This window comes from Lipophrys pholis, assembly GCF_963383615.2.
Source record: "Lipophrys pholis genome assembly, chromosome: 1".
Classification (NCBI taxonomy): Eukaryota; Metazoa; Chordata; class Actinopteri; order Blenniiformes; family Blenniidae; genus Lipophrys; species Lipophrys pholis.
In genome coordinates, this window is record NC_137635.1 from 37151561 (window position 1) to 37172781 (window position 21221).

Here is a 21221-nt window from a genome sequence, read left to right on the forward strand (position 1 = left end):
AGTTCTATAAGCACCCAACACATGTTTCTTTTTAGTTAACGGAGATAATCATCATGCAAATTGCACAAATTGCAGCAACTTTAAAATAAAGAGTGGCAAAGATAATTGAGAAAATCAGATCACCAAGTTTGACTAAACAGGCCAAGATAAAATAAAAAGTTGATACTTTCAAACATACACCCAACTGTGTATTTCAAGCCTATTATTTACCTGTTTGATACATTGATCTCAAGATGTTTTCTATTCAAAAGACAAATATATTCTGCCCTAGATTTCAGACTACGCCATATGTCCAGACTGACAAGCAGCAGCCTCAATGATAACATCTGAGCTAATACGAGGGACAAAAGGAGAACATTTCTCCAACACTAAAAGAGAAAAAAAAGAAAAAAAACCTTCCCGAAACCAGACATACAGACATGACTGTCTGACCAAACTAAAACCTATCACTGCACCTCCTTATCACAGTTGAGGATATATTATGCAGTCTATCTCACACAATGAACTGTGAAATCCTCCTATTCCAGCTATCCCAAGTAGCAAATGGATTTTCTTTGTGCCTACTGTAACACAATTGTCGGGCTGTGTCATTACATGTCCAACAAAGCCCATCTTTCAATGGTTGTCATGGGCACAATGGATTCGGTACATGTAAGTAAGCAGACTAATGTTGCTGTCACTGGCTGAGTCTTATTTTTCTCAGTCTGGTTCACAGCGGGTGGATAGAGATACAAGACTATACATAATCCTGCAGTAAATCCAAATATGTCAGCGCCTGCTTGTCATTTTTGGAGGTGCTTTTGTTATATTGTCACTGGATACGTGCTGATTGCACAAAACCGTTGTTTCATTTTTGAAAAGTGTGCACCTTCTCTAATCACTCGAAATTATTTTTCAAAGATCCCCACCAGGATACCTGCAGGGTGTGCTGTTGATTAGAGACCTCGATAATTGATTTAACAGCCAGAAAATTATGCAGAAATAACACTAATGATAGCAGTAATATGGAAATGAAGGTTTTAATGCACTGCGGCTGCTAAGAGCCTCGACTGAGTAGCAGAGCGCTTGTTTTACCTTTTTTAAAAATGCACTGCCACGTCGTAATGTAACATAGGTCAGAGTATATGGGATGTGTAAATGGATCACTCGCTCATTTCAGATGCAGAGGGAAGTTTATGGCATTCATTGTTAACATTCTGGAAAGCACTGTTAAAACCTCAATATGTTTTATACAAGTGTCTGGGAGATTGCAGTTTTGGTTTTGAGTATTAAAACCATTCAAAGGCATTCAAGGACAGCTGTCAACATTGAAGTTTCAACCCTTCTTATTAAAAAACAGGAAGCCAGGGGAAATGATCAAATTTTGGCAATACATTCCCATCACAATGCGTACTCTAAAGAGTGATGCAAACATGTCCCTATTCACATTTTGGCCTGTCTTTTATTACTGAAGGTTGCCCGTGATCCCATCAATCAACATGTAGAGGGAGGATGCAGCAGAGGGATCATGTATCTCATACCGATACTGTTCTTTATTATTTTCTTTTTTTCCCCCCCACATGTGGACTTCTTTCAAGTATCTGTTCTCATCGCTTTTCAAACTTGCTTTAACACAAGGGAATGAATTTTTGTATGAGGTCAAATATGGGATATCTGCAACTGAATAATTGATGTGTTTTGCCTGCCCTCTACAAGGGCTTTTCCCAGAAGGAAGCTTTGGACCAAATCCTTTCTAATGTTCAGAGTCACTAGCTTTCTGCATTTTTTATTTTTTTTATTTTTTTTTGTGGTTTGAAGTTTTGCAGCTTTGATGCTATGTTTGAATGATGTCAAATTATGCCTGACGCTGTGCTCTCAGTCAGGTCTATTTATATTTAACAGGTGTATTACTGTAAAATATATGCTGGAGCAGGAATTTGAAGATTGTTTGCACCTGCAGAGAAAGAAAAAGAAACAGCAATCAGTGCCCTGTGTGCTCAATCAAATCTTACAATGTCTTGTTTTTCAACAACACTGCTTGATTACAGCTGCCATTAGAAAATCCAATTTTTCCCCTCAATGTCGCAGTTTATACACGGCCAATTTTGTTTCAGACATGAAATGTCTGGTGAGCATTCGGCTGGGATTGTATGATTAAAAGTTGGAGAAATTCAGGTCAGCATTTTAAGCGATTGCCGGATCTGTCAAAATAACAAAATATATGCAAGGAAACTCCTCTCTGTTGGTCCTATTTCCACTGAAAGGGCCAGTGGAGTCCTGTGGAAATAAAAACAGTCAATGAATCATGCTGAACCTTGAGTCTCCTGTTGACATCTTCAGAGCAATTTCCTCTCCTTCACTTGTGCCTCCCCTTCTAATGGATCTGAGTGCAAAAACATCACAGTAATTGGTCACCAGTGGAAAAAACACTTGTTTGGAAGTGAGTGGAGAAACAGCTATTAATCCACCGCAATGCACATGAAGCCAGAGCAGTGCTACGTTGGTGTGTTTATGGTCTCAAGAGACTTTATTTAAATAGCTTGAAGTATATTTTTCTTCTCAACTATTCTATTAGTCGGTATGTCACTGAAAAATTGGACCTTTTCATCATGTGTTTTTAATTAATAAGCTGACATACAGAAGCTTTTCTGACGAATAGTCAAACATAACTGATTCACCTTATATTGATCCTTCATGCAGCACGATGGGGGAGTTTTACTCTTCCCTCACAGCAAAACTACTTAGAATTTGCATGTTCTCCCTGTAATTGCTGGCATTTCTTTCCAGGTACTCTAGCTTCTTTTCAGAACTTAAAGACATCCTTGTTAGATTAATTGGTGAATACATTTCCTGCAGAGTGATTGCCACTGTGACAGCGTAACGATCAGTCCAAGGTGTTCTTTTCCATCTTCGGCAGAAATAAGCTCATCAGTTACCTGCAATCCTGACCTAGTGAAAGAAAGTGATGAAGAGAAATGGATGGATGGATTGATGGATGAAGTCTTTTCCTGCCTGGGAGTTCACTTGGTATCAGAAAAAAAGAACTGTTTTAGCTGCGGACTATTCAAGACTCTGAATTTCAACATCAGGGGGAAAAAAAAAACATAATTGAAAGCCATTTTCTTTCACATTTGAAACAGATTTTACAAACAAATTGCACTGAGAGCATTCTATCATCTAACAGGGTTGTTTTGTAGCAACCCAATATATCACATAAGTACACATTTCTACTTATGTACTGCAATCTTCTCTTGTTGAAGAGGCTTTTTGGACTAAACTGGACTATTGGCAGGTTGAAACCATGAAGATGGACCATTTCAACATAAAGGTTTCAGATTTCTCTATCTTGTGAGCCCTTCAATTATAAAGCTATCTATTTATCCATCCAAAAAGCTTCTAAAAGTTTATCTAGCTGAAAATAATGGGGTTCTGGAGTTGATCCCAGTCTATTACAGGGCAAACACAGAGGGACACACACACACACACACACACACACACACACACACACACACACACACACACACACACACACACACACACACACACACACACACACACACACACACACACACACACACACATCTATGGACAGTTTAGAGTCACAGATTAGGCTGAAGAAAACTCACAAAGGAAGAATGTGCAAATTCACCACAGAAAAGCCTCCTAATACAACTTGAACTTGAAGCAGGGAGCTTCTCATTATAAGACAAGAAGGCTCTCTACTACACTACTGTGCAGCCCTAATTAAACTACCCATGGAACAAAAACAAAAGGATATATCTTTATATGTCCTTAGATCTGAGCATTGTGCTGCCAAGAAATCACAAATTAAAGTGTTTTTCTGAGTTGACTCAACACTTGTGAGTGTACAACTGTGCCTTTGCTTGTTTTCACTGTGATCACTAAATTTGCTAACATTCTTTACCACAAAAAAAATCTGTATTTATTTACTGAAGTCCAAGGTAAAGCAATTTGTTTAGTTTTGGGAGAACAGATTGCTTTGTTCAGTGAATAAAATGTGAATAATCATTATGAGATAAAAACATGAAAGCATAGAGACGAATACAAGATCTTCTCTGATACTGATCTGGAACAGAAGGTCATCAAAAATATCTGATATTGTGATTTTTATCAGAAGACATATCATAACGAGCAGAATTGAATTCAGCTTATGGCTTGGCCCTCCACAGCACTTTTAGTTTTCCGTGTGGTCCTTCTGGAAGATTAATTGCCAACCTCTGTTCTAGAGGTCCCTTCATTAATTCAACTGAATGGCACAGGCATCACTGTGAGTCAACAATACAGAGAGCAAAACCCAGCGCTATTGAGACTTTCACTGAGGTTGTGGGTGTTTTAGTGGAAATGTGAAGCTGTCAGGAGTCTTTGAAATGAGCATTTATTTTAACCATAACTATTAAATGAATGACTATAATCTGGCTGCACTCAATGACAGTAGATAATGTGAAAAGATCACCAAGAAAATATAAGAAAACTCTGCCATTTTGTTTATCGCAGGAAAAGCACAACCACACTAATGCCTACACAGTGAATGAGTAAATGACAGTGTGCACAATATTACTGGCATCTTTAAGGCAACTCAATTAGTAAAAAAAGAAAAAAGTTTTGTATTGCTTTTAAAACAAATAGGTTTTTTCCTCGTACCACAAATGAACATGTCATACTGTATTTGCCAAAGGTCTTAACAAATTTATTGAATCTTAATGTGTACTTCATGGGTGCCACCTAATAAGGGCTAATTGTTACACATTTGCTGACTGATTGGATATTTTAATTACCTCATTTGTATTGATGATTATCATTACGACTTGTGGGCAACTCAAGAGGTGCCTGCAGGCTACAAGGCCTCCATGGGCATCTAGAGTTTAGTCCTACGGACCTATTTGGTAATGATTTACCAAATGTAAGACCCAACTAAATACTTTTTTGTGAGCGTTATTATTAATATTATATTAGTATTCTTAAAAAAATGAGAAACTAAACTCTGAACAAAGGCCAGTTTGTAGCTAAAGATTAAAGCAATAGACTCTGCAGATGTTCCAAAACTACAGGAACTCATATTGTGGATTACAAACTTTAAACAGTATAATGTGTTTGTCAATTGGTAAAGGCTTTGGTACAAGTAAAATGCAATGACCTAAGATTATCCTAAATCAATAATTGTATTAAATGAACGACAGTACACAGACAACATGCCAGATGTTGAAAATAAGACATTCACGCAATAAATATCTCTCAAGTGATCTTTTTTGTCATCATCATCATCATCATCATCATCATCTATGCTTTGTGTGCAGAATACTCCAGATGTTTACGACACAGTATTGTCTGTATGAAAATGGGACATTGAAGTCTTCACAATCCTGTGACGGGAAACATTTTTGTCAAACGGTTCAGCATTTTTAGATCTATGTTTTCAGAGGAGTGATGCATCTCTCCCCAGCCCGACTCGTGACAGCCTCCCTGTTGGAGTCTTTCCCATGACAGCGCTGTCGGCAACTGAGACAAAACGTTTTTTAATTATACCTAATTGCCTGGCAGGTGAGTGTAAATCAACATCAATGTTTTTTTTGACCATGAAGCCAGAGAAAGAGGTGTTTTGTTTGTTTGATGAATGCGTTTTGTTAATTTTACAATTGTGACTCATTTACATTTGAATGGCACATTCAGGTAACATCTTAGCTGAGGTTTTGCACTTGGATTTGGATATATGTGGTTGCCTAGTGGAAAAATTGGACAACGTTGAATATCGACGAGCCAAATGTGCACTACCACTTCTTGTACCAACGCGTAATTCTGACCTGTTGCCACTTAACCCACATAGTTGTCAAATGCTCTCCTAGCTGTTAATAATTGTTATAATTAGTACCATTCTTTCTCAATGCTTATGGTGTTTCTTCATGCTGGAGAGACTCGGAGTAGAGCTGCTGCTCTCCACATCGATAGGAGCCAGTAGAGATCGTCTGGACTGACGTATTCCCAGATCACCTCTCATTGGAGATTTACCAGGCATGTCTCACCAGGAGGAGACCTGCAGGTCGACCTCAGGCCCACTGGACTGGACTGGACTGGACTGGACTGGACTGGATGGATGGATGGATGGATGGATGGATGGATGGATGGATGGATGGATGGATGGATGGATGGATGGATTCATTCATATCCCGTTAAAAATTTTAAACCAGTTGAAAAGCACTGGTATGAAAATAGCCTAATGAAATCATTTCCTATTGCACAGTACATGGTTTTCAACTGTTAGAAAAGTTGGCAATATGAGAAACTTATAGTTTGTCAGCTTTGACACTGAGTGATACTCTTCCACAATCACCCAGTGTCCTTCCTCCCTCTCCGTCACAGTGGCTGGTTCCTTCACGTCATCCCCAAGTCAGCAAATGTCAAATAGTGAAATGTGAATAGCCTCACAGAATTACAGAGCTTGGCAGCCTTGCTTATACCTACAAAGTATTGTGCCACCATCCACTGAGAAGGGATCCCGCCCTCCTTTGGATCTGAGTCTAATTGTTGAGCTACAACATAAATGGGCCATAAACACAAACATGATCCATATGTTTTGAAGGATAAGCGACACGGTGAATTGATCTGTTTTGTCACTGAAAATTTGCCACTTTTAATCATCTACCATGTATACTGGTCTAGCTTAGAGTGGCAGTTTTCAAGAGGTTAGTTCCAGCAGAACAATACAGCTGTGTTTAAATCGAAATGATCCTATTTAAATTTAAATTAATTTGAAAAGATGTCATAACACAGAGAGGTGATTTTCTAATTACGCAGAGCACCATTTAATCTGTCAATGGGCCCATTAGCATTACAAAAGCAAATCTGAGTTATCACAGGACACTGCAACAAACAATTACCCTCGGGAAACATGAAGGTTCCACTTAAAGTTTATCTCCTGGTACACGTCCGGAGGACATTATTTTTACACACTCTTCAAAAAATATTTTCTTTAAGCTTTCTCTGGACAGGGTTAAAACTGTAGAAGCATAAACGATGTGAACGAAAACACACAGATTGACTGACATTAGCTGCTTTACTGGAAGCATCAAAATGAACTTATTTTTAGAGAGACAAAAAAAAATGTAATACTCCATTGCACTATAACAGTTAAGAGATGTTCCTCAGGTGGGCCCACTCTACAAGCGTTGTGATAGACTGCAAAAAAAAAAAAAAAAAACCCAAAAAAACGTTACATCACAGTGAAGATTTACAGCTGGATTTTTATCTCAACTATATGATGGGTTATGCAGAAAGTTCTCTGTCTCAGAAAACAATAGCTCCTTTCTCAGCCCGAGCCATACGATAAGTCAATAATGACTTTGTTTACTCTGTAACACAAAACCCACTGGCATCATAAGTCTCTAAACTACCAAACGCACCTTAATACCCCTTAATACACACAAAGTGGGTCAAAATTGAGTTGTTGCACCAATAAATGATATAGTACCAACAGTACTATAGAAGCATGAAATAGATATTGATCTTCTATTTTCTCCATACCAGGAGCTGCAGGTGTGAGGTTCTTTTTATATAACCGAAGGTAATTACTCATCCATGCACCACTGATACTTTGTTTTATTTTCTAATAATGTCATTAAGTGTTGTAGGTAAACTTCAACTCATTTAAAAGTGGATGCTTAAGACTTGACTGAGTCTGCAGTACAGAAAGTTTTGGGGATTATTGGGCACTTTGTACAAAAAGTATCTGTTCCTGAAACTGTGTACAGTCTAGGACGAGTGAGCCATTTCTCTGGAGCAGAAAGAGTTTTAAATGCAAATAACTAATGTCAGGGATTCATATATATTTGATGGGATTCCAAAGTCTAACATTATCAGAGGCAGCACGCTCAGTACTTCACTTCAAACTAGTCAGATTTCGACTCTGAAGCACAGAGGGGATAAAACTTTAACTCTCCAATTTTTTTAAAGTTCAATAAAAGCTTTACAGATCATTTATCTGCATCATTCAACGATGATGCCTATTCATGCAAAAAGATTGTTACTGGACCGGAAGGTGTTTATCTTCTCTGAGTGTGGAACTCATTTGGAAGAAAGACATTTCATGTGACTCATGTTATTTTGTGCGGAAAGATTTTAGATTTTTTTTATTAAATTTTTTTTAACATTCTGCATGAGATACACGTGAATGTAAAATAAATGTCAAATCACAGGAGAGACTGCCGTTTGTGAATATTTCTATCCCTTTGTACCTTTTTCTGGGAATTACAGATAATCAGCATTGTATGCGTAATAGGCTTCTGTCGACCCTCAGTGCCCGTCGTTATCTCTGTGTATTTTCTGCAGACGATGAGAATAAAATGCTTCTCGACCCAGTTGAGCCACATTGTAGGAATGCTACTTAATGCTGCCAATGACATTTAAAATCACAATCCTCATGTTGACAGGGCTGAACCCTGACGTAGCACAATCATTAAATGGTCAACAATCTCTTTTTTTTCCTCCGAGCATTTCCCAGAACTGGCCAATTGAAGCAGCTTTTGTACCGCTTCTTTTATACCCCGGGAACATTCTGTAACACTGTTTTAATTTAAATGTGCCTTGGGAATTTGAACTTGCCTGATGTAGCACTTAATGCTCTGCAATTCACTTCAGTAACACTAATAGTTGCAAAACTTTTTGTTTTTGTTTATTCTCTATAGATGCCTTTTAAAAGGACAATGATATTCAGTATTTTATAGCCTCTTCAGGCATAAATTGTTAGGGTTACATTCTTTGAGACAGTTATTATTGTTATTCCACAATAGACCCTTTGGGATGACAATATACCAGTCTCACAAATAATATAATTAATTTATAGACTTAAACTAACACTTATTTGGAGTGTTTCACACTATGCTTCTTCAACAGTGATCACTGAAGATGCTCATATTTCTATAAACAGAGTCCTAATTTATAAAGTGTTGCATATGTAGCAATTCTTCAATATTGTAGCATCCCTCAAGGACCAACAAAAGAGTTTTTGCATCCCTGCTATAACATTATATGTGCCATCTCTGGTCTCACAGGGAGGTTTTCTTTCCCATTGGAGTCTGGGCTTGTGGAGTTTCCGTGTTTCCCTCATGCATGTGATAGTTTTCTGCATGTATTCTGATGTGCTTCTATGTCCTGGTAACTCTAAACTGCTCGTAAGTGTGAATGTGTGATTATCTGTCTCTCTGTGTTTGCCCTGTGTCATGGGCTCCAGCCTCCTGAGACCCTAAAATGGAAAAAAGCAGAAAAAAAGACAGAAATATCTGCCATCAAAAGGTTTAGGTTTTGCAGCATGCTCGGTGTTAATAAAGGGATTCGTTTAAGATCCTCTATAACTCATGAATGTGTACAGACAGTATTTTTTTAGTAAAACCATTAAGAAATTGAAAAATAAACAATGTAATTATAATAAAACCTACAACTTCATCCTTCCAATAATCATCTGCTGAAAGGCAGGAGGACACCGTTTACTACACCAATAAATACAGATGGTAAAAAAAACAAGCATTTCTATTCATAGTGTAAGATTAGATAAGTTTTATGTGAAGGTTACAGAATATTTAGTTTTTGTAATATTTTCTGGTTATGTTTTTTTTTTTCCCTTTGCCCTCTCATCCATTACCAGCCTGCAGGTGCCTTTGGCTTTGGAGTGGAATGATCCAGATCTGTGGGGTCTATTAGATTATGCTACATTGATTGTTGTTTTCCTATCCAATTTTTAATCTTTCTAATCTTTTTTAATATTCCCTAACCCCCAGCAGTCTCGGGGACCACCTCTCAGATGGAATCTGCTCAGATTATCCTCATAATGAAAGAAAGTTTCTCCTTTTCACAAATGCCTACGCTTGCTCATATGAACGGTGACCTTAGGTAATTGTGTTATAACTGACACTATGAATGAAATTAAATGAAATATTCAGCTCAATCGTAATGTTAATTTGAGGCAGAGTGTATGATTTTTATGCTCTTTCTAAAATAGCTATCCAAAGGTGCTCTCCTTTGTGCAAAGAGCAATAAAGTAAACATCGTGAAAGAGTCAAGCGATAGCGCCAGATATTCTTTACCGAATGTCTGTTCATTGAGACCTTGAAGATTAAACAAATGAAAACCATACATCACACTTTGCTCACCATGATACTGTTGAAAATAGAAACATAACATATAAGATGTATAGCAGTTACGATTTAATTCAGGTACATGTGTGTTCCACTCATTCCCCCCCCCTTTCTTTTGTGAAGTCACTGTAGATCTTTCAGATGTGGTAACTAGGTGCTATTTTATTTAGTTTTTATTTAGTTTTCATTCTTCTGTTACTATAGAAACACTGACGAAAATGCAGCCTCTTTCTCCATGGGGCCATCGTCAAGAAATCCAGTAACAAAGCCATACTACAAAGCTACTTTTCCTATTGAAAATAATGCAATAATAAAGGGGTTTTTTTGGGGGGGGGTTGTTGTTTTTTTTCCAGTGGTAACAGCATGATGACTCAAGCTCTTATGCTCCCATAGTGATGACAATGTTTTCATCCTCATTGAGACGCATTCTAATCCTCCTGCCCACTTGGGTCTGTGTGAACAAGAAGAGTGCAGTGTTTAATAGGTGCCGTGTATGCTGTATGCTGGCGCAATGCCTGGTTTACATACCAACTGTCACAGAGCCGGAAAAAGTACTTTTCTTCAGCCTACCTCCACATGTTTCCGACTGATGCAGTAATATAACACTCCACTTGGTAAGTGCAAATGTATTGATTATTGATGCCCTCAAATTGCCGCAATATGGAGAGCAGTTATTGAAATGCTTTTTTTATTTTTTATTTTTTTTAATGATTAAAAAACACATATGAGCTTCTGGATAGCAAAACCTTGTATTTGACGGACTTGTGCATTCGATTCACATACAAAACTATATGTGGTGCAAAAATAAATACTTTTGCAACAATAACAACAACAACAGAGGAACCTTTTTCTGTATCCTGAATACACACTCACTAATACATAATGGAGAGAACATATTTAATACAGGGTTGACCTCCATCTAGTGGCAGAACTGATTCTGCTTGAGATGCATTAAGATTAATGATTGAGTCATTCTTAGGTTGAGGCGGAAAAAAAGAAACTGCTGTGAAACTCATCTGGGACAGAGAGAGCTGCAGAGGACAAGCCGCCATATATATAACATAGCAAATGGACAGCACAGTAGAATGGAAGAACGTACAAAAAAACAGACATTACATAAAAAAATAACATACCACAATTATTTTAATTATTTCTGGAAGGAATCAATAACTCATACCAATAAATATCTGTAGTTTGAATGACCATGGCTATTATACATAAAGGAAATGAAAACAATCAGGATGCTGAATAAAGTAAATAAAACAGAATGCAATCATTTTCAAATATTATAAACTCTTTTTTTAATCCCAAAAGAACCCAAAGAGCATATCAGACCTTCAAGCATTTTACCGCTTCATGGAAAGCTTTAGCCCATTTTGAATTTGATACCAACAGCACATCTCCAAAAACATTTGGCCAAGAGCGAGAGAGGCATGTTTAACAAAAATTTTGTAAATTAACAAAAGGACAATTACTTGTCTGGATATAAAAGGAATGTTTTTGAGAGGGACAGCTTCTAAAATGTAAAGATGGGCAGGAATTCACCAATTTGCAGGTAATTGGGTCCAAAAATGAAGAATCTTGCTGATAGTAAATATGTGACTATTATCAAGCCGAAGGTCAAACCGATGCTTTGAAAACAGAAATCATTCTCTACTAGATATGCCTGCATGAGCTCAGAAAAACTCTAGTTTGAGCGCAGTTCATCGTACAATCCACAAATGCAAGTTGAAAAACCAAATTATGCAAAGAATAAGCTATGAACATGATCCAGAAACACCAACTTCCTCTCTGGCCCAAGCTCATTAAAAATAGTCCGAGGAAAAGAGGAAAAAACGAAAAACTGTTCTGTGGTCAGATGAATCACAATTATTAAATCATAATTGGAGAGCATATAAGGGAAAGACTACCCAACATGTGATCAGTGGGCAGTTAAACAGCCAGAATTTCTAATGGTGTAGGGCCGCATTAGTGCCTGTAGCTTAAACGCCTTGGAACAGCACCAACATTGCTGTACAATGACGTTTTAGAGCAACATATGTTCCCATACAGACAGCCTCGCATTGTTCATCAAGACTGCTAAATAACATACCACATCCATCACAACAACATGGCTACTCAGAGTCCAGGTGCAAAGTGAATTGCCTGCAGTCCGTACTTTCTGTCAATAAATAACATTTGGCACATCGTGAAATGAGAATTCCAGCAACGAAGTCCAAGTACTGTTGAGGATCTGCAATCCTGTATTGGAAATGAATGAAGCAACATTTATCATCCAAAACTCCAACAACTGGAAATGTGATAAAAGAAGTGAGAATGCTATATAATGATTAACATGTCCCTGTCTTTTTCCTTTCCTTTTCTTTTTTTTTTTTAAGATGTGTTCCTAACGTAAATTCAAAACATTTAGCCTGAAATTATAACATATCTCATTCCAACATTTGATGTCATATCTAAAGTGCATCTGGAATGAAATGCATAACATTTACAATGGATTCTTTTATTTGTTTCCACTTAGCAAAGCATCCCAACTTTTGTGGAATCTGAGTTATAACAGTTGTGGTGCCTTTCTTTTTGCTTCAAAACGACACTTTTTCTTTCAATTTTCAATTCACCAAACTGGTCCAGTCAAACTCATGGAAATTCAAGATTAAGCTTAATTCAGTCGCAGATCCAAACTAGAATAAAGTGTAAATTGTGGTCGTCCTCCAAAACCTTGACGATTCCTGCTGCACTCAGCACAGACACTTGTTGGTCACTGTTATCCTGACAGTTGCAGTAATATCGACAACCCCCCCCCCCCCCCCCCCCCCACCCCCACCACCACCACCTCAAATTGAATCTCTGTCTGAAAATCTGAGTGTGGCTTTAAATATCAATAATGTACTTTTTAAATCAAGAATCCACAGAAAAGCATTACCTCACTGACCTCAATTTAATAGAGTTTAGATGGACTTTGCTGCAGGTGCATATGGCCACAAGAAGTAAACTCAACTTAAGGTTGTTGGGGTTTTTTGGGGGGTCTCTTCCTCAAATGAGGACAAACCAAAACATTATTACTACGCTGTTCAAGGTTCACTTGACTCTGGGCTCCAGAGCTGTTTTGGCTGTCTCATTAGCTCGTTCAATTTACAATTCTAACACGTCATTCACGGTTCAGCATGAGGACGGCCAGTCCAACCATGAAATGTGAAGCTCTTTCCTTCAGATCCAATTTGTGGACACTTTGTTATGCATTCTGTCTTCATTTGTTCTCTTGTTTATTCAAATGGGTCCATTTCGTCACTATGCTGCCATGATCTGTACGTTCATTCAACACGTTTACATCTTTTCTCTCACATATATTGACAGCCTAACTCTGTTAATTGGCCATTTTATTGTGGAGTTAAATAAACATTGTAGTTATAACAGCCACAAAAATGAAAATGTATTCCAATGTCAGTCCCATGGGCTTTCGAGGCAGACAAGATGTACTAGTTTGTACTTTATTTCCTGTCAGTTGGGATTTATTTTTCATTCTCATGTTCACAAAGCCAAAAAGACATTGTAACTGAAAGCTAAAATATAAATAATTATATGGGCAACATTGCTTATATAGACTGTCAATTTCATTACAATTAGTAAAACATGGACATCTAAACAAAGCAGAAAGAGCATCTCTGGAACATCAACATGCTGAATTATAACTTCAGAAACTCCTTGTCAAATGTAACAGCTGTTTTGTAGAGTTCATAGTCCATTTCACATCTGTACTTCCCCTGCTGGCACCACCCACGGGCCCCACACAACCCATATTCATTATTGTTTTGTGTAACTTTTTCTCTAGGTACTGACTCCAAACATGAAGAAGAAAAAAAAAAAAAAAAAGCAATGAATATATACACATAAATTAAAAGGAGTAAAAGAAATGTAATTAATTGAGACACAGGTGCATGTCAATGAGTTGTAGCGCAGACCAGAGTAGTTTGTATCCCCCGTTACTGTGAATATGCAAAGTACCTGAGCTTTGATTCTTCCATATAAAGCTCTATCTTCACTCAATCACAGACTCTTGTCTTGTCATCGTATGTAAAATATCTTTTCGGACAAACTGTTTTTTTCTGCTGTTAAAGTTTCTATGGCATGTTGAATGATTGATGTATGAAAAACAAATTAGATTATGAATTGAACTGCTTCCAAGAATGATTGTGAACAACAAAGTGATAATCTCTCAAACCCAAATTACCTTTATTTTCCGTGTCCATATAATAGACACTCCAGCACCTAACACAAAAAGATTTATCACTGGTATTAGAATGCAGAGAGAGTTAGCCTATTCATTAGCTCTACCATTATTGTGAGGAGTAACATTAATTTACCAATAAAAAGTATTTATGACCAAAAGTAACAATAAAATCTATTTATTACTACCGGTCACAACAACATTAAAAATGTGCTTGGGATGGGCTGCATGGTGGCTTGCTGTGTTTATCACTTCCATCTCATAGTGAGAAAGTCAGGAAAGTCAAATACATGGCAGGGATTTCTGTCTGGAATTTGCATGTTCCCCCCTAGGCATGTTTGTTGTTGTTTTTTTTACCCTGGTTTCTTCCCACAGTCCAAAAACAGGGTGTGAGGTTGACTAGTCACCAAATGTTGTCCTATGTGTGAATGTGAGTGTATGTGTGATTGGTTGTCTCTTCGCGTTTGTCCTCTGATGGACTGGAGACCTTCAACAATAGTTAGCTTAGATGGATGGATGGATGGATGGATGGATGGATGGACGGACGGATGGATAATACATGACTCCTCAGAAACCTTAAAAAAAACCTCAGCAACAGCCTTTTTCATTCCTTTGTCCAGCAGTGAACAAAGCACAATGGTTCTACAGCAGCAGGGCATGTTGCAGCATCAAGAGACATAATATCCAAAAGTTCATAAACAATAATGACTTACCTGTCATTTCATCATGAATGTCCATTTTATACATACGTCATCAGTTTTCAAGTTTAATACTCACCACGTATCTTGGCGAAAGGATCGATGCTTCACACAGACATATGTGATCTCAGCTTCATCGTAGTCTGACGAGAGAAAGTACAGATAGTTAGAGTAAGTGCCTACTGAAAACACATTCTAACTTTACCCTCCATTCAGAGAGTCCAAATACTCAAAAGCTACTTTAAAAAAAATAAAGTTACTGCTTTAAACTCAAAAATGCAATACAACACATAACATGCTTAAAATAACTAAGTATAGCCGACATGTTGTTGCTTTTACTGAAGTACATCAAAATACGTGTCTTTTTTTAACGTCACAACACAAAAAATTTAACTGAATACGCTTCAGGTTTGTCAACATGTGCTTGAGCGGAATATCACATTAACTTCATAGGACATGACATAAGGAACGCCAAGAGGAAAGATTTCTGGAGAGGCCTATCAAGTGTGCCAAACCAACAAAACACTGAAGTTGTGTCAACATATGTAAACTTTTTAAAAATTGAAAGATCCTCGGGTGCTTTTTGGTATCACATAACATAGTAGCCATCAATACTCAAGCTGCAGTAGTAATTACCTTATTTTCCAGTTCCTTCATTGTAATGATGCTGTTCTCTCAATCCAAATAAACATAGATTTAAGTGTTTTAACATGTAAAAAAATGTGGAAAGAAATAACATGTCAAAGATGCATTCTTTTTTCTTTAGATGTTTTATTTATTGAAAAGCTGAAATCATTCTCACAGCAGAAAACTTCACCTGAATACCCTATTGAATATAATGGACTTTATCAATAATTAATAGACTTTATGTGCTGGATAAATCTTGCACTTCACACATGTGAGATCTGCAGATTGTGTCATTTGCATTGAGAAGGCAGCAAACAAAAGAAATGCACAATTACTGTAAGCTGCATAAAACAGAAGAAAGTAATTATTGTCTTGTACAGGTTACTTAAAAGTTACATTCAGAGAATAACGATCCACACTTTCCAGACTGATCTCAGTACATGTGTCGATCTGGGGCGTCCTTGCTGAGGATAATGACATTTTGCAGGTCTTCTCCTGGATCTTTCTGTGGGGACACAGTAAGAATGATGAAGAAAGTAATCATCAAAAAAAGATAATCCCTGATGATTGTGATTTTGAACTACAATCTGTGAAAGCAAAGATGGATTGTAGTTGCGAGCTTACGTTATATGTTCCGGTCATCACATTAGCTTTTCTCAGCAAAGGATCCCTCACTAGAAAGAAACAATAAGTATTTAACCTGAACATAATGCAAATTATCTCACCTTAAATGGAGAAATTTATTGATTTGACAAAACCCACCCAGATTTAATAGATAACTAAAAAAAAAAGGTTTTTCTTACTGCGCGGCTTCCACAGCTTTCTCACCAACATGGCCACACAAAGGAGAAGGAGAGTCAAACACACCGCCATAGGCACCCAAGCAGGACTGAAGCACAGACACAAAGTCGTTTGAGCAGGCACTTCAGCTTCCACATCAATTTAAAGTGAAGACATAAATCATAGAGGAGCACTTCATCTGTACCTGCGATAGTGCCAACAGTTGGTGATGGATCTCTTTGGGGGCAGGTGTTCAACAGTCTGACTGGTTGTTGGTGAAGATGTCACGGACACTGAAGTTGCTGAAGATAAAGGTGTGATACATAGAGCTGAAATGATATACTGGGATAAGCAGAAGAGCGTTTGTCGCAGTTTAGGCAGAGCACATATAGCGTCAATATTTTTGATAGGTGACTCGTAATAATCGATGCCTTGTACGGCAGGAGACTTGAGAGCGCCTGCCATCTTCACAAACACATATTGATCTGTTACGCAGCTTTTCTCTTTTAATCTATTGCATGCTGGAAGAAAAAAAAATAAAAAATACTGCAGATGCTTGCTTTCTCCCCATGCTGGCGAGGTTCAATTAAAATAGAATTAAATGGAAATGGGGAGTATCAAGAATACGTGTTATCAAGCAATTTTTTCCCGTCGCTCTATTTTCCAGTCACGGTGGGCAAGAACCTCCACACACCGCACCATTGAACAGTCTTTTGGTTGTTTGTTTGGTTTTCTTCTGACAGTAAAATGCATCAGCTGCATAAAAGCATAAAACCTTGTCCAAATATTGTGTCTGTGAAATGATGGGTTCCCAAGAAAACATTCTGAGACTTTTTATATAGTGTTGGCGCCTGGATCAAAATTTAAAGTTCTCCAGTCACTTTCCTGCAAATACAAACAGGATCACAATCAGATGGTGAAGCTGACTGACTCTACGTCGGGGCAAAAGCAGATTCTTTCAATGGGGTGATGAGGATGATTGGTTGGGATGCAATTAGATCATCAAATTCAAATCAAATGTGCAAAACATCTTAAGTACTGTATCTTAATTTAAATGCATATACTGGGCATTTGCATGAATATAATATATTGGGTTTTACGGGTAACTTATCCAGCACAAGCTCTCAAAATAGTTTTTAAAGAAGTCATGTTGGTCTTTGAACTTTCGAGGTGACTGTCCATTTCAACACATTAGGACCTCAGCAAACCATTTCAAATGGTTCTGCACATTTTGAGACTAGATGAGATGCTTCTCCATTCACCATTTAGAATTTTTTTTTAAAAAGTGTTTTCGGCAAATCTCTGTGCACTAGTCCGAGACTCACTCAGATTGAAGCCAGATTAAATCGCAACTCGTCTCGATATCGACAAATGCAAGAAGCGGATGTTTGGGGACTTTTTATCAACCTACCTGCCCCGGGCCGCTCTGTGACGAGGACATGCACCCCCATCTTCTGCTGCCCTGCAAAACACCAGTACCAGCCAGTGTCTCTCATCTGCAGCTTCTTTAAGGTTACAGTGAAAGCCCCAGTTCTGTCATCGCTGATGGCCACTGAAGCGTCGTCGTAGCCCCCGTCAGAGCCCGTCAGCAGGCAGTTCCAGTCTCCACTTCGACACCACTTCTTCTCACTCTCTCTGTTGGCAGGTAGTCACCAAGGAGTCACTGAAAGCCGACTGTTGGCCAGCAGTGGACATGGATTACAGGATTTACACAAATAATCACAAGTTGTTCAATAAATGATGCTGGTTTAAAACCAATGAGCCTAAAGGATTATGATTATAATGATGGACAATGAACTGGAACCAAAATACATTACCTGTATTTCTCACTGTAGAGGCATTCAACTGTAACGCTACTGCCTTCCTCTCCGCTCACTCTGCTGTTTACAATTGACATCCCTGCAAACAACAGTGTGGAAACAGCATTAACAGCCTTTCTAATTGCACCGCAAGAATAAATTCTAATTCCATCCCCCTTCAATACTCACCGTGTATGACATTGATATGAGTGAAAGCAGAGTCATCGGCGCTCCACACACCACCGATCTTCACGCCGCACATGTACCAGCCCGAGTCGTCCTCCTTCAGGTCGTTCATGGTCACTGTGAACACTAGTTGCACGGGGTCGTCAAAAATACTCACCTTGCCCTCAGACGGATCAGTTGACTGAAGATCGTCAGTTTGAGCGATGCTGGTGCAGAACTCTCTGGTTCTCCCCTGACACCAGTACTTCACATAGCCGGTAAACTGGGGCTCGTAATGACACGGGATTGTGAGGGAACGACCCTCCAGGACTGCGAGCTCTTCCTCAGTGGTAATCTTGCAGAGGAAGACTGATTAAAAAAAAAAAAAAAAAAAAAAGATTTTAATAAAAAGTACAGATGACTGAATGTTGAATGCATGTCTGAACTTAAAGTTTCAGTAATCCTGCAGCCAGAACAACACAGTTATCACAGAGGACAATTCTTATCTGCGACTGTGACTGAGGAATTGAGAATTTGGCCTTGAGCAATGCTCGTACAACATTTACGGCTTTGGTTTCGTTTGCAACAAAACGTTTCCCACTTTAACTTTCCTCTCCATACTTACTCAAAGTTGTACTGCCCCTGGAGTACACAGGCTTTTGAAGGCTTGACAAAATAAACATCAAGCATGGGTGTTGCCAAGAGGCAAACAGGACGAAAGCTTGGAAGATTTACTAAAACACAAAGGGGTTTTTGTGTTCTCTCCAGCAGAAAACAGGAGCTGTCTTCAACAGATGATTAATACAGAAAAGTAATAAAATAGTAAATAGAAATGAAGCATAAAGAGTTTTCATTATAGCACTGGCATTTGCCAAAAGCTCTATAAACAAGGAGGAGGAGGCAGCAGGCGTTACTCATGCTCTTCTCAGCGCTTGTCAACAGAAAAAAGCAGCCGCAGAGGTTTTCGTCCACCTCTGGTTAGCAGAAAACCTCAGCATTTACGTTTTTGCTTTACCTGGGATCCATGATAAGATGCCGAGGGTGAGTAAGAAGAGTCGCGGCATGTTTCCGCTCATGGTTTGTGGTTTGCAGAGTCTCTCCCCTGTACAAACAAGAGTCCAGTTTCCGTATAGTCAAGTTCCCCCCACCGTCACATGACCCTTAGTTGGATCCAGATGTTGTGAATATTAACTATGTAGATGCCTTTTACGGTATATATTAAGAAACTATCCCTCTCACAAAATAAGATATCAGTAGGAAGGGACGGAATGTTTTGACAATCTACATGTTTTGGTTGGAACCAACAGTTTGTCTAATAGTCTTCCAGTTGCACTGCAGCTCAGTGTGCATCATAAACACACAGGACTTGAGCCCATTTCCCAAAATGTTTGACTGCTCCTTTAAAGTTTTTTTGGTCAGCCAGTTAGAACATGACATATTTAACCTTTGCTATCATTTTAATAACCTATTCTCACATACAACTACACCCATTTTATTTCAGGGCTGCAGAGGATTTATTTGGCAAGCAACAACGAAATTACTTGTTTTTGATGCCTGGAAACCTTGGATCAGGTCCAGTCTTTTTTTTTTTTGGATTAAGCTCCAACACACAATGCCTACAGCCACTGAATTACCAAGCAATTATTCAAATCCTTCAGTTTTGCTTTGTGAAGAGTGTCCCTGAAGTCCTTCACCCTTTTGTTTTTCTTACCACAAAAGCTTTTTATGGTCAGACTCCATGGGAAGACTTTGGCAAATGGGGAAAGGGAACTTCTTTCTTTGAAAACCCAGATTAAAGAAACGAAACTGAACTGTTTTTTCCTCCCGTCTGTTAGGTTTTTTTGCCAGGTCAAGTCACTTTCCTCAACATTGTGTAATATTGGTTTTAGATATCGGTTACTTTCCGTGACTGGAGATTTAAAACAGTTCGATCTTTTGTAAAAAAAAAAAAAAGATAATCTTTTGAATGTACATACTTGCAGGAATAATGATGGACTCCCCATTCTTGATAATATTAAAACAGTGTATGTCCACCCAAAAAATCTGGGATTTTCAGCATGCACCGCAAAGCAGCCGCCCAATTCTCACTCTCACGTGCTTTGTCTCATGCAAACTATTCAGTTTTATTTGAAAGCTGCACATATAATTACTGTGGGCTGTTGGGATCCATCAGTATAAAAAAAATATATAATAATTCTTTTGCTTGTTAGGTGGCTTTAATTTGAATCATCTGATTTATTTTCTACACAGTCTGCAACTGTCATATGTTACACCTGAGGTTTTATTGTAAAGGTTTAATTCATTTTTTTTTTATTCAATCCAATGCAACCAGAATCAATTGTTTTTGTTTTTTGTATTGCATAATTAATAGTAATAAATACCCTCATTGTCTGGAAAAAAAAGAAGAAAAAACATGCTAGGAAAAAGGATTTCCCCCACTTTCAAGCAAACACACAAACACAAAAAAATAGAGATATGTCATATCCATTGATAGCTTATGTAATTATTCTTCCTCTGCTTCCATGTTTTTTAGATGAAATAAAACGTGAATGCAAGAAAACTATTTGTTCAACTTTTATCTGCAGACTGCATCCTTCCCTCGCCTCCATCCACTCCCTGCACCCAGGACATAATGAGAGCAACATAATGATGATTGCATTTATATAGAAGGCTTGATGGTTGGGAGACAGGTTGCCTTTTTGCTTGCTATTAAAACAGCACAAGGAGCGATTCAGACCTGACCTTTGCAGCAAAAAAAACTGGGATGGCAAACTCGATTAGGTCCATCGCTCTTGTCTGCATGCAGGGG

General features: G+C 38.1%; 1 protein-coding gene across 1 annotated transcript; it reads right to left on the bottom strand.

Moving 5' to 3' along the window:
- Positions 1 to 15805: 15805 nt before the first annotated feature.
- On the bottom strand, positions 15806 to 19564 carry LOC308114685 (polymeric immunoglobulin receptor-like). The gene is made up of 8 exons (XM_080471772.1): positions 19428 to 19564; positions 18437 to 18781; positions 18266 to 18347; positions 17860 to 18083; positions 16654 to 16750; positions 16472 to 16557; positions 16293 to 16342; positions 15806 to 16173 (listed from the first exon to the last, which is right to left on the bottom strand). The coding sequence occupies exons 1-8, from the start codon at positions 19486 to 19488 to the stop codon at positions 16102 to 16104; spliced, it is 1017 nt and encodes a 338-aa protein (XP_080327898.1). The 5' UTR covers positions 19489 to 19564; the 3' UTR covers positions 15806 to 16101.
- Positions 19565 to 21221: the final 1657 nt, after the last annotated feature.

What these genes read in the sequence shown, in the direction of transcription:
- LOC308114685 (XM_080471772.1), bottom strand. Translation starts at nt 19,488, where the DNA reads ATGAGCGGAAACATGCCGCGACTCTTCTTACTCACCCTCGGCATCTTA. An exon ending in AACTGTTGGCACTATCGCAG is followed by an intron (nt 16,558 to 16,653) that starts GTACAGATGAAG and finishes TCTGTGCTTCAG; the next exon opens with TCCTGCTTGGGTGCCTATGG. An exon ending in TGATGACCGGAACATATAAC is followed by an intron (nt 16,174 to 16,292) that starts GTAAGCTCGCAA and finishes GTGTCCCCACAG; the next exon opens with AAAGATCCAGGAGAAGACCT.